The sequence below is a fragment of the Pristiophorus japonicus genome, chromosome 17, assembly GCF_044704955.1.
Source record: "Pristiophorus japonicus isolate sPriJap1 chromosome 17, sPriJap1.hap1, whole genome shotgun sequence".
In the NCBI taxonomy this organism is placed as follows: Eukaryota; Metazoa; Chordata; class Chondrichthyes; family Pristiophoridae; genus Pristiophorus; species Pristiophorus japonicus.
Genome location: NC_091993.1, coordinates 52,706,346 through 52,719,519, shown reverse-complemented (window position 1 = coordinate 52,719,519; position 13,174 = coordinate 52,706,346). Strand labels below are relative to the sequence as shown.

At 45.5% G+C, this 13,174-nt stretch overlaps 1 protein-coding gene across 1 annotated transcript in view; it reads right to left on the bottom strand.

Moving 5' to 3' along the window:
• Window positions 1-12,280: 12,280 nt before the first annotated feature.
• The window catches only part of LOC139227736 (beta-1,4-galactosyltransferase 3-like), a 38,856-nt gene continuing 37,962 nt past the window's right edge, over window positions 12,281-13,174 (bottom strand). The window contains exon 7 of the mRNA XM_070858720.1: window positions 12,281-12,870. Within this exon, the coding sequence (XP_070714821.1) occupies window positions 12,639-12,870 (232 nt within the window). The 3' untranslated portion in view covers window positions 12,281-12,638. The remainder of the gene's footprint in view (window positions 12,871-13,174) is intronic.

Sequence of the window (13,174 nt, the reverse complement as noted above, 5' to 3'; positions counted from 1 at the left end):
TGGGGCAATTGATGGGATTGAAGGCCGATAAATCCCCAGGGCCTGATGGACTGCATCCCAGAGTACTTAAGGAGGTGGCCTTGGAAATAGCGGATGCATTGACAGTCATTTTCCAACATTCCATCGACTCTGGATCAGTTCCTATCGAGTGGAGGGTAGCCAATGTAACCCCACTTTTTAAAAAAGGAGGGAGAGAGAAAACAGGGAATTATAGACTGGTCAGCCTGACCTCAGTAGTGGGTAAAATGATGGAATCAATTATTAAGGATGTCATAGCAGCGCATTTGGAAAGAGGTGACATGATAGGTCCAAGTCAGCATCGATTTGTGAAAGGGAAATCATGCTTGACAAATCTTCTGGAATTTTTTGAGGATGTTTCCAGCAGAGTGGACAAGGGAGAACCAGTTGATATGGTATATTTGGACTTTCAGAAGACTTTCGACAAGGTCTCACACAAGAGATTAATGTGCAAAGTTAAAGCACATGGGATTGGGGGTAGTGTGCTGACGTGGATTGAGAACTGGTTGTCAGACAGGAAGCAAAGAGTAGGAGTAAATGGGTACTTTTCAGAATGGCAGGCAGTGACTAGTGGGGTACCGCAAGGTTCTGTGCTGGGGCCCCAGCTGTTTACATTGTACATTAATGATTTAGACGAGGGGATTAAATGTAGTATCTCCAAGTTTGCGGATGACACTAAGTTGGGTGGCAGTGTGAGCTGCGAGGAGGATGCTATGAGGCTGCAGAGTGACTTGGATAGATTAGGTGAGTGGGCAAATGCATGGCAGATGAAGTATAATGTGGATAAATGTGAGGTTATCCACTTTGGTGGTAAAAACAGAGAGACAGACTATTATCTGAATGGTGACAGATTAGGAAAAGGGGAGGTGCAACGAGACCTGGGTGTCATGGTACATCTGTCATTGAAGGTTGGCATGCAGGTACAGCAGGCGGTTAAGAAAGCAAATGGCATGTTGGCCTTCATAGCGAGGGGATTTGAGTACAGGGGCAGGGAGGTGTTGCTACAGTTGTACAGGGCCTTGGTGAGGCCACACCTGGAGTATTGTGTACAGTTTTGGTCTCCTAACTTGAGGAAGGACATTATTGCTATTGAGGAAGTGCAGTGAAGGTTCACCAGACTGATTCCCGGGATAGCGGGACTGACATATCAAGAAAGACTGGATCAAATGGGATTGTATTCACTGGAGTTCAGAAGAATGAGAGGGGATCTCATAGAAACATTTAAAATTCTGACGGGTTTAGACAGGTTGGATGCAGGAAGAATGTTCCCAATGTTGGGAAGTCCAGAACCAGGGGTCACAGTCTAAGGATAAGGGGTAAGCCATTTAGGACTGAGATGAGGAGAAACTTCTTCACCCAGAGAGTGGTGAACCTGTGGAATTCTCTACCACAGAAAGTTGTTGAGGCCAATTCACTAAATATATTTAAAAAGGAGTTAGATGAAGTCCTTACTACTTGGGGGATCAAGGGGTATGGCGAGAAAGCAGGAATGGGGTACTGAGGTTGCATGTTCAGCCATGAACTCATTGAATGGTGGTGCAGGCTCGAAGGGCCGAATGGCCTACTCCTGCACCTATTTTCTATGTTTCTATATTTCTAAGAGAACTTTTTTAGTCAGTATGTAGCAAGCCCAACACGAGAGGGGGCGGTCTTGGATTTAGTTTTGGGGAATGAGGCTGGGCAGGTTGAAGGGGTATTAGTGGGGGAGCACTTGGGTGCCAGTGACCATAATTCAGTCAGATTCAAGTTGGTTATGGATAAGGAGAAGGATAGGCCTGGAATAAAAGTCCCGAAGGGGAAAAGCTAATTTTGCTAAGTTAAGGAATGATTTGGCCATAGTGGACTGGAAACAGCTACTTGTGGGTAAATTAGTGTCGGAACAGTGGGAGGCATTCAAGGAGGAGATCCAGAGGGCTCAGGCCAAACATGTGCCCTTAAAGAAAAAGGTTGGGAAAAATAATTCTAGAGCCTCCTGGATGTTTAGGGACTTTCAGGGGAGGATTAAGAAAAAAAGGGACGCTTATGTCACCATCAACGGCTAAATGCTTTAGAATCTTTAGAGAAATATAGAAAGTTAAGAAGTAAAATTAAAAAGGATATTAGGAATGCTAAGAGAGAGCACGAGAAATTCTTGGCCAGTAAAGTTAAGGAAAACCCTAAGATGTTCTATAAATATATTAAGAGTAAGAGGGTAACTTAAGAAATGGGAAGGCCGATTCGAGACCATGAAGATAATCGTTGTGAGGAGGCAGAAGATGTTGGTAGGGTTCTTAACGAATACTTTGCATCTGTTTTCACAAAGGAAAGAGGTAATGCAGATACTGTTATCGAGGAGGAGTGTGATATTCTGGATGAAATAAATATAGTGAGAGGAGGTATTAAGGGGTTTAGCAGCTTTGAAAGTAGATAAGTCCCCAGGCCCGGATGAAATGCATCCCAGGTTGTTGAGCAAAGTAAAAGAGGAAATAGCAAAGGCCTTGACCATCATTTTCCAGTCCTCTTTGGATCTGGGCATGGTGCTGGAGGATTGGAGGACTGCTAATGTAGTACCCTTGTTTAAGAAGGGAGAAAAGGATAGGCCGAGAAAGTGTCAGCCTAACCTCAGTGGTGGGAAAATTGTTGGAAAAAATCCTGAAAGACAGGATAAATCTGCATTTGGATAGGCAAGGATTAGTTAGGGACAGTCAGCATGGATTTGTTAAGGGAAGATCGTGTTTGACTAACCTGATTGAATTTTTTGAGGAGGTAACCAAGAGGGTCGTTGAGGGTAGTGCGTACGATGTAGTATTTATGGACATTAGCAAGGCTTTTGATAAGGTCCCACATGGTAGACTGGTCATGAAGGTTAAAGCCCATGGGATCCAGGGCAAAGTGGCAAGTTGGATCCAAAATTGGCTTGGAGGTAGGAAGCAAAGGATAATGATTGATGGATGTTTTTGTGACTGGAAGGATGTTTCCAGTGGGGTTCCGCAGGGCTCAGTTCTGGGTCCCTTGCTTTTTGTTGTATATAACAACGATTTAGATTTGAATATAGGGAGTATGATTGAGAAGTTTGCAGACGACACTAAAATTGGCTGTGTGGTTGATAATGAAGAGGAAAAGTCATGGGCTGCAGGAAGAGATCAATCTACTGGTCAGGTGGGCAGAGCAATGGCAAATGGAATTTAATTCAGAGAAGTGTGAGGTAGAAACAGAGAAACATAGAAAATAGGCAGGAGTAGGCCATTCGGCCCTTCAAGCCTGCACCATCATTCAATAAGATCTTGGCTGATCATTCCCTCAGTACCCCTTTCCTGCTTTCTCTCCATACCCCTCGATCCCTTTACAACATGTGGGTTATACTCCCATTGATCCGATTGAGATCCCAGTGCAGGGCAATGTGGACTGGCCCTCTATCCGACAGTACCCACTGAAATCACAGGCAATACCGAGTATCCACCGACTGATTAAGGGGCTAGTGGAACAGGGGATTTTGGTCCGATGCCAGTCCCGGTGTAATACTCCTATACTGGCAGTCCTGAAGCCAGGCAGACCAAACGAATACCGCTTAGTCCAAGACCTTCCAGCTATCAATGCTATCGTCCAGCCCCTGCATGCTCTGGTTCCCAACCCAGCACAGATACTGTCTTTAATCCCAGCAAACGGCAAGATCTTCACAATAATAGACCTCCAACACGCCTTCTTCGCTTTGCCGCTAGCCCAGGCGAGTCAGTACCTATTCGCCTTCACTTACCAGGGACAGCAATATACATGGACTAGACTTCCCCAAGGGTTCATCCACTCCCCGACCTTATTCTCAAGGTGCCTGCAGAGACAGTTACAATCTCTCACGCTGACTAAGGGATCCACTTTAATTCAGTATGTGGACGATTTACTGGTATCCAGCGTAGATGAACCAAGTAATCAGGAGGATGCTAATCAGTTACTGAATTACTTGTCCTCCCTGGGATATAGTATCCCCGTCAAAGGTCAAAATTGGCCAGTCTCAAGTCAAATTTCTTGGGATCATTTTATCAGGCACCCACCGAGCCTTGGAGGCATGTCGAATCAAACCCATCTGCCAGTTTCCAGTCCCTAGCACGGCTAGACAAATGCGGCAGTGGTTGGGGATGATCAATTACTGTAGATCCTGGATTCCTAATGCTGCCCTGATGACCAAGCACCTCACACCGTACACTACCAAGGAAGGCAGCTTTGAAATAGAAACCACAGACGTCCAAGCCTTTCAGGAACTAAAAACAGCCCTGCTGCAGGCTCCGGCTTTGGGACGGCCCCTCTACGACCGTCCCCTTCAACTGTATTGTACGATCATGAAAGATTGTGCAACCGCTGTCTTAACTCAGAAACACGGGGATAAACATAGACCTGTTGCCTACTACTCTTCTAAAATAGACCCTGTTGCCTTGGGACACCCCGTATGTACTCAAATATTAACCGCCATCTACAGTAGCATTCAATCCGCCGCCAACCTTACCCTCCAGCAGGATATTGTTGTATACACCTCTCACTCCGTAGCTGCCCTCTTGGGTCAACTGCAGACTCAACATCTTACCATGGCCAGGCAAAGTAGGTATGAGATCTACCTACTAAATAATCCAAGGCTGACCTTTCGGCACTGTACTGCCATTAATCCGGCCTGTTTTCTTACTGAGCCACCCCAAGATGAGGAAGAACCGGTTCATGACTGTTTATCTTTAATTCAAGAAGCTAACTCGGTCAGGGAGAATCTAGTTGATGCACCAATAGAGGACCCTGACTGTATTATGTATGTAGACGGAAGCTCTTCCATTGACCCAGAAGGCAGATGAAATTCTGGATACGCCATAGTAAACCAGGAGAATCAGGTCGTGGAATCTGCCGCCTTTGAAACTGCCTATTCCGCCCAACAAGCTGAACTATTCGCCCTCACCCGAGCCTGTATCTTGGCTAAAGACCTCAAGGTCAATATCTATACCGACTCTGGGTATGCCTTTGGAGTAGCCCATGATTTCGGACAATTATGGAAGAATAGGGGATTCCTAACTTCAAATGGGAATGAGATATCTCATAAGCAGCTAGTATCTGATTTGTTGCAAGCCCTCATGTTCCCCAAGCGTAATGCCATTGTCAAATGTACCACCCACACTACCGGAAACTCTCTGGTTGATATAGGGAACCGCTGTGCTGACCAAGAGGCCAAACAGGCCTCTCGTGGACAACGAATGGTCATGCCTAGAATTATGAGTCAAACTAAAAATCCTGCAAAGGATAAGTTAGCCTCGGAAAAACCAATGCCAACCATCCAAGATGTTATTAAAGCACAGGAGGACACTCCTGAAAAAGATAAACTGTTGTGGAAAGATTATGGATGTACCTATGACAATGTTTCTAAACTCTGGACCACTCCTGCGGAACAGACTTGCATGTCTGACGAGTTGGCCCTATGGGTTATTGAATGTATGCACTTTGCTACTCATTGTGGAGCAAGGGCGACAAGTGACACGCTTTTGGCTACTTGGCACCCTAGACTCCAGGCATTGGCCCAGAACATCAGTAGTCGTTGCCTTGTTTGCCAACAGCATAATCCAGGGAAGGGAGTCCCCTGTGATTGGGGTAAGACGCCCCTACCAGAAGGTCCCTTTGAGACCTAGCAGTTGGACTACATTGAGTTGCAAAGGATTCAGTGTTATAAATATGTGCTAGTAATTGTGGATGTATTCAGCAAATGGATCGAAGCTTATCCTACCCTGGACAATAAAGCTCAAACTGTTGTTAAAGTATTAATGAGGGAAATTGTTCCTAGATATGGTATCCCTGCTCAACTGAGTTCTGATAATGGCCCTCACTTTATTGGCCAAGTTAACAAAGAATTCTGTTCCCAGATGCGCATTAACCAGCAGCTGCATTGTGCCTACCGACCCCAAGCTGCGGGACTAGTTAAACGTGCTAATCAAACTCTTAAAACCAAGCTTGCAAAACTGGTAGCATCAACTGGACTCAATTGGCTTAAACTCCTTCCCATAGCCCTATTCCAGATACGCACTACTCCGGCTGGTAAAACTAGGCTGACTCCCGCTGAAGTCATTTATGGTAAACCCCTAAGGACCCCCTGGAATCAGAATGTCCCCTCCACTGTCCAGTTCCACCACATGACTGAGGAGATGACCACCTATATTCTTTCCTTAACTCAGGCTCTGCGAATAGCCCACAACCAGGTTCGAAGGGCTTACCTCGACCTCCCAGTTTTACCCGAATCATCCCTCGTGGTCCCAGGGAAGTATGTCTTGATTAAGAAATGGATTCGAAAGGGATTGGAGCCACGATGGGAGGGGCCTTTTCAGGTGTTACTCACTACCCCTACTGCAGCTAAGGTTGAGGGGAAAAATGCCTGGGTTCACCTGCACCACTGCAAGCTCACCACCCTTTAACAAACCAATTTTACTGGTTATACTAATTCCTGTTCCTGTTCCAGATTTCCTCTTCTCCATAGCTGAACAAGGCCGTCGAAGTCCTAATCGACAGCCAGCTACACAGACAGCTAAACCACAGTGAACTGAGAAGAGAGACAAGAAAACTGAACTCTATTAATCAGCAAAATTGGACTATTCTGAGCCTTAAGATGAAACCATGTCTGTTTGTCACAGTCTGTATAATGGTATGGATATATGACAGTTTCGACGCATTGGAAGGGAGACAGAGGCGAGAGCTCCATGTAAACACCTTTTTGTATATGTCTTATGTTTATGTGCAAAATGGGCACTTTTCTAGATGCTGGGTGTGTTCACATACATTCTAAAGGGGGAATTCCTTTGTACACCGTTCCACTGACCCACACTGAGACTGTCAGATGGATTCAGAGCCAAACTATAATAAGAGGAGGGGGGCTAATAAAAGTACGAATGATGAAAGACGGGTCAAAAGAGGGATCACGGAGACCAGGAGGAGTATCATACCGTTACCACCTGAACGACCACGGGGAGGTCACCAAATGGGAGAGTGTTGGAGATCCCATTAGTCAGACATTCCAGGGGTGGTACCAACCAACCTACAACCGTGAAAAGGAACCCCCATTCATAGCCCTGACCAATACCTCAGGGATTGGGAGGCCAACAGGGGACATATGTCTAATCCGAAATGACACCAGTAACAAAGGACATATCGTAGGGTACAGCAATTGCCCACACAGTCTCAACCTCACCACAGGTGCACGAGTCACCATCCACTCTCACGATCCGAATAACGCAGGTGGAAGTTTGTGGGCCCAGTCCTGGGACCCGGAGGCAATATATCAGAAAGCAGCTTTTAACGGCATGTACGGTCATAAGGCATATCCTTGGTTGCCTAGGCGATGGACAGGGTCCTGCTATATGGGATATGTGGTGCCATTTGTGCGGCAAATATGAACCCTGGCAGAAGCACATGCCTCCAGCCGATACAAACGAGCCATCACCCCCGCCGAAAACTTCTTTGGGGTCCTGGTTTCCCAATCGGGATAAGACGTCTCATGGACGAAGTACAGAACTTAGAGACAATATTGGAACAGATAGCTAACAATACTGCTGAAGCTCTGGAGGGCATCGCAGCTGAGATGGTAGCAATAAGGTAGCATTACAAAACCGAATGGCCCTCGATTACCTGTTAGCTGAGAAAGGGAGAACGTGTGCCCTGATAGGATCTGAATGTTGCACTTACATTCCTGATAGTTCAGAAAACATAACCAATCTTGCTGATCACATAAGAAGGGAGGTGAATAAGTTATCCACACCAGCAGGAGAATCTAGCAGGTCTGACTGGGTGGGTCTTGGAGACCTATCTAATGCATGGGGCAATTGTTCTCATCGTAGTAATAATGACCTGTTGTCTGATTGTTGTATGCCTTAATCTCTGCTGTAAAGTAATGATGGCAAGGTTAGCAAACCCTATTGTGGTCAAGGGCTCCCGGGTTATGATCCAACGAACTAAAGAACTGCTCGACAATAACAACAATATGATTCTGGAAATGGAGTGTGAACGGATGAATGCAATACTCCTAGAATGATTCTAAATGTTATCATAGAATGATAAAAGGGGGGAATGTGGATATGTGAACTGGATATATGAAAAAGTATAAGCCATGGAAAAATAACTAAGAGAATGTCAAATTGCAAATAATACATCAGCACAATTAACAGGCTTTCTCAAGGTTTTAAGTTACTAATCATGCCAGTATAAAATTGTAACATGAAATGAAAATGTGAAAATACAACATCAGCACAATTAGCAGAATTGCAAGGTTTCAGTTAGTAGTCACGCCAATAAAATTGTAACATTTAGATGCAATGCCTGAGCTTTAGTAAAAACAGCCCATATAGATGTCGGCTCATGAGTGGACAAAGGATAGGATCAAAAGGGATAGGCTGAATTAGGATGTCAATCTAATTGTATCTTATCTATTTTCAAAAATGTATAACTGTCGTCGCTTTACGATGTAACTTCGCTTGTCCGTAGGAAGTGTGTACACTCTATCGAGAGAGTATACCTTCTGTCTGATAAGTCTCGGCCGATAAAATAAAGACTGCTTTGTTTAAAGCACAATCGGTATTCGACTCAGTGATTTCACTGAACCAGATTGAGAGAAAAGAACTCAGAAATCAACAGATGGGTCGGAGAGGAATTTTCACTGATTTTTTCCTCCCTAAATTGGCCTGGGTTTTTATCTGTTTTTTGCCTCTCCCAGGAGATCACATGGCTCCGGTTGGGGTGGAGTGTAGAATGTTTCAATATAAGGGGTGTCGCAGTTGTATGGGACAGACTGGTTGGGCTAGGTGCTCTTTGCCTTTCTGTCATTGTTCATAGGTTTATATGTAACCTTCAGGGCTGCTGACCAAGGGCCGTGCGGCTCTTTGTCGGCCGGCACAGATACGATGGGCCGAAATGGCCTCCTTCTGCGCTGTAAATTTCTATGTTTCTGTATGTTTCCAAACAATAGTAGTAGTGTAGGGGACGGCATCAAACAGGAAATTAGAGATGCATGTAGCAAGGGTACTACAGTAATCGTAGGTGACTTTAATCTAAATATAGACTGGCCAAACCAAATTAGTAATAATACTGTAGCAGATGAATTCCTGGAGTGTGCATGAGATGGTTTTTTAGACCAGTATGTTGAGGAGCCTACTAGGGAACAGGCTATCCTAGATTGGATATTGTGTAATGAGAAGCAGTTAATGAACAGTCTTGTGCGGGATCCTTTAGGGAAGAGTGACCATAACATGATTGAATTCTTTATTACGATGGAAAGTGAAGTAGTCCAATCCGAAACTAGGGTCCTAAATCTAAACAAAGGAAACTACGAAGGTATGAGGAATGAGTTGGCTATGATAGATTGGGACGATTCATTAAAAGACATGACGGTGGATAGGCAATGGCTAATATTTAAGGAATGAATGTATGAATTGCAACAGTTATACATTCCTTTCTGGCGTAAAAACACAAAAGGAAAAGTGGCCCAACCATGGCTAACAGAAGCAATTAAGGATAGTATTAGATCCAAAGAGGAGTTATACAAAGTTGCCAGAAAAAGTAGCAAGCCTTAGGATTGGGAGCAGTTTAGAATTCAGCAAAAAAGGACCAAGAGATTGATTAAGAGGGGAAAATAGAGTATGAGAGTAAATTTGCAAGGAACATAAAAAACAACTGCAAAAGTTTCTACAAGTATGTAAAAAGAAAAAGATTAGTGAAGGCAAATGTAGGTCCTTACAGACAAAAACTGGAGAATTTGTAATGGGGAACAAGGAAATGGAGAACAATTAAATAAATACTTCGGTTCTGTCTTCACGGAAGAGGATACAAATAACGTCCCAGAAATGCTAGGGAACCAAGAGTCGAGTGAGCAAGAGGAATTAAAGGAAATGGTTATTAGTAAGAAAATAGTGCTGGAGAAACTAATGGGACTGAAGGCAGATAAATCCCCATGGCCTGATGATCTGCATCCCAGAATACTAAAAGAGGTAACCATGGAAATAATGGATGCATCGGTTGTCATCTTCCAAAATTCTATAGATTATGGAACAGTTCCTGCAGATTGGAGGGTGGCAAATGTAACCCCACTATTTAAAAACAGAGGGAGAGAGAAAATGGGGAACTACAGAGCGGTTAGCCTGACATCAGTAGTAGGGAAAGTGCTGGAGTCTGTTATAAAGGATGTGATAACGGGACACTTAGAAAATATCAACGGAATTAAACACAGTCAACATGGATTTATGAGAGGAAAATCATGTTTGACAAAACTACTGGAGTTTTTTGAGGATGTAACTGATAGAATAGATAAGGGAGAACCAGTGGATGTAGTGTATTTGGATTTTCAGAAGGCCTTTGATAAAGTCCCACATAAGAGGTTAGTGTGCAAAATTAAAGCACATAGGATTGGGGGTAATGTACTGGCATGGATTGAAAATTAGTTAACTGACAGGAAACAGAGAGTAGGAATAAATGGGTCTTTTTCAGGGTGGCGGGTCGTGACGAGTGGGGTACCACAGGGACCAGTGCTGGGGCCCCAGCTATTCACAATATATATATATATATATATAAATGATTTGGATGAGGGAACCAAATGTAATATTTCCAAGTTTGCTGACGACACAAAACTGGATGAGATTGTGAGTTGTGAGGAGGATGTAAAGACGCTGCAAGGTGATTTAGATAGGTTGAGTGAGTGAGCAAACACATGGCAGATGCAGTATAATGTGGATAAATGTGAAGTTATCCACTCTGGTAGGAAAAACGAAGACAAAAGTATTATTTAAATGGTGATGGCTTGGGAAGTGTCGATGTACAGAGGGACCTGGGTGTCCTTGTACACCAGTCATTGAAAGCAAACATGCCGGTGCAGCAAGCAGTTAGGAAGGCAAATGGTCTGTTGGCCTTCATTGCAAGAGGATTTGAGCACAGGAGCAAGGATGTCTTACTACAGTTATACAGGGCCTTGGTGAGACCACACCTGGAGTATTGTGAGCAGTTTTGATCTCCTTACCTAAGGAAGGATATACTTGCCATAGAGAGTGCAGCGAAGGTTCACCAGACTGATTCCTGGGATGGCAGGACTGTGGTCTGAGGAGAGATTGGGTCGACTAGGCCGGTATTCAGTAGAGTTTAGAAGAATGAGAAGGGATCTCATTGAAAGGTATAAAATTCTGACGTGGTTGGACAGACTGGATGCGGGGAGGATGTTTCCCTGGGCTGGGAAGTCTAGAACAAGGGATCTCAGTCTCAGGATACAGGATAGGAAATTTAGGACTGAGATGAGGTGAACTTGTGGAATTCTCTACCCCAGAAGGCTGTGGAGGCCATGTCACTGAATATATTTAAGAGGGAGATAGATAGATTTCTAGAACAAAAGGTAGCAAGGGGTATGGGGAAAAAGCAGGAATGTAATGTTGAGATAGAGGGTCAGCCATGATCATATTGAATGGCGGTGCAGACTCGAAGAGCTGAATGGCCTACTACTGCTCCTAATTTATGTTTCTATGTTACACAGGAACAGGAGGGGGCCCATTCAGCCCCTTTAACCTGTACTGCAAGAACAGTAGGAGGGCCATTCAGCCCCTCTAAACTGATCAGGAACAGTAGGAGGGCCATTCAGCCCCTGTAACCTGTACCACAGCAACAGGAGGAGGGCCATTCAGCATCTGGATCTGTTACATGGGAACAGGCCCATTCAGCCCCTCGAGCCTGTTACACAGGGACAGCCTGAACGTTTCTGCAAGGTGGATAGTCGAGTCTGGAGGCACAGATGAGGGCTTTATCAGCAGATGGGTGATGTACGTTCAAGTCAGGATGAAGTGTGGTAGTGTAGAGGGAGCTTTATCCTGTACTAACCCCATACTGTACCTGCCCTGGGAGTGTTTGATGGGAAAGTGGAGAGGGAGCTTTATCCTGTACTAACCCCGTACTGTACCTGCCCTGGGAGTGTTTGATGGGAAAGTGGAGAGGGAGCTTTATCCTGTACTAACCCCGTACTGTACCTGCCCTGGGAGTGTTTGATGGGACAGTGTAGAGGGAGCTTTATCCTGTACTAACCCCATACTGTACCTGCCCTGGGAGTGTTTGATGGGACAGTGTAGAGGGAGCTTTATCCTGTACTAACCGCGTACTGTACCTGCCCTGGGAGTGTTTGATGGGACAGTGGAGAGGGAGCTTTATCCTGTACTAACCCCATACTGTACCTGCCCTGGGAGTGTTTGATGGGAAAGTGCAGTGGGAGCTTTATTATTTAGCTGACCCGCAGAGAGAGAGAGAGACAAGGAAATATTAGAAAAATTAAATTATTTATTTCCAGAAATTGAAATCAAGGAACTCCACTAGAAAATCCAATTACAGATTTAAAGCACATTATTCTCTCACACACAGACACATTCACACTCAGGCACAGGCGCACACAGGGACACAACTCCAGGCTACAATCCAGCCTGCTTCGAGCCAGCCAATCACACTGAGCACGGTACAGATTGTCAGAGGCCTTTGCGGGTAGTGTGGCTACACTGAATAGTGTCAGGTGGGTGGGGGAGGGAGGGCTGCCGACTATGTGGGGCCTCACAGCCGAGATCCAATCGGCAGAGCTCCCATCCACCTCAACAAATAGTGTCTTGCGACCAATTGGATGGAGGTTACCGGTCCGCCGGTTGCGTCCCAGCCTGTGGGAGGAGGTGGCCGCTCGTGCTCATCACCCCCCCGGAGGGCCTGGCCCCGGCCCGCCTCGCCCGCTCCGTGGGGGCTGGACCGATGTCAGCAGTGATGTTTGTGAAGAGCGGCAGACGCTGGCGGCTCAGGGCGGTGTAGCTGAGGGAGTTCATCCCGTCACGTCTCCACGTCCGGCGGGTACGGTATAGGAGGTCGAACCTGGGAGGGAGAGAGCGAGAGAGCGAGTGGCAGAGAGAGAGAGAGAGAGAGGGAACATGGTCAGTGGTTAATGAAATTCCTGCCCATCACCCACCCCGAGTACAGCACAGTAACACCGACTCGAGTGGGACCCATTGGGGTCGCCAAACGCACAGTCACAATCTGATGTAAACACTTGCCCGTCATATTTTGTTGTCAAACCAATCAATTCACAGTGACAAGGTTTTATTGCGGCTGACACTGCTGCCCCCCAACAGGCCGACACAGGAATGTTAAGACTTGGCCCCGGACCTTTGCCACTTCC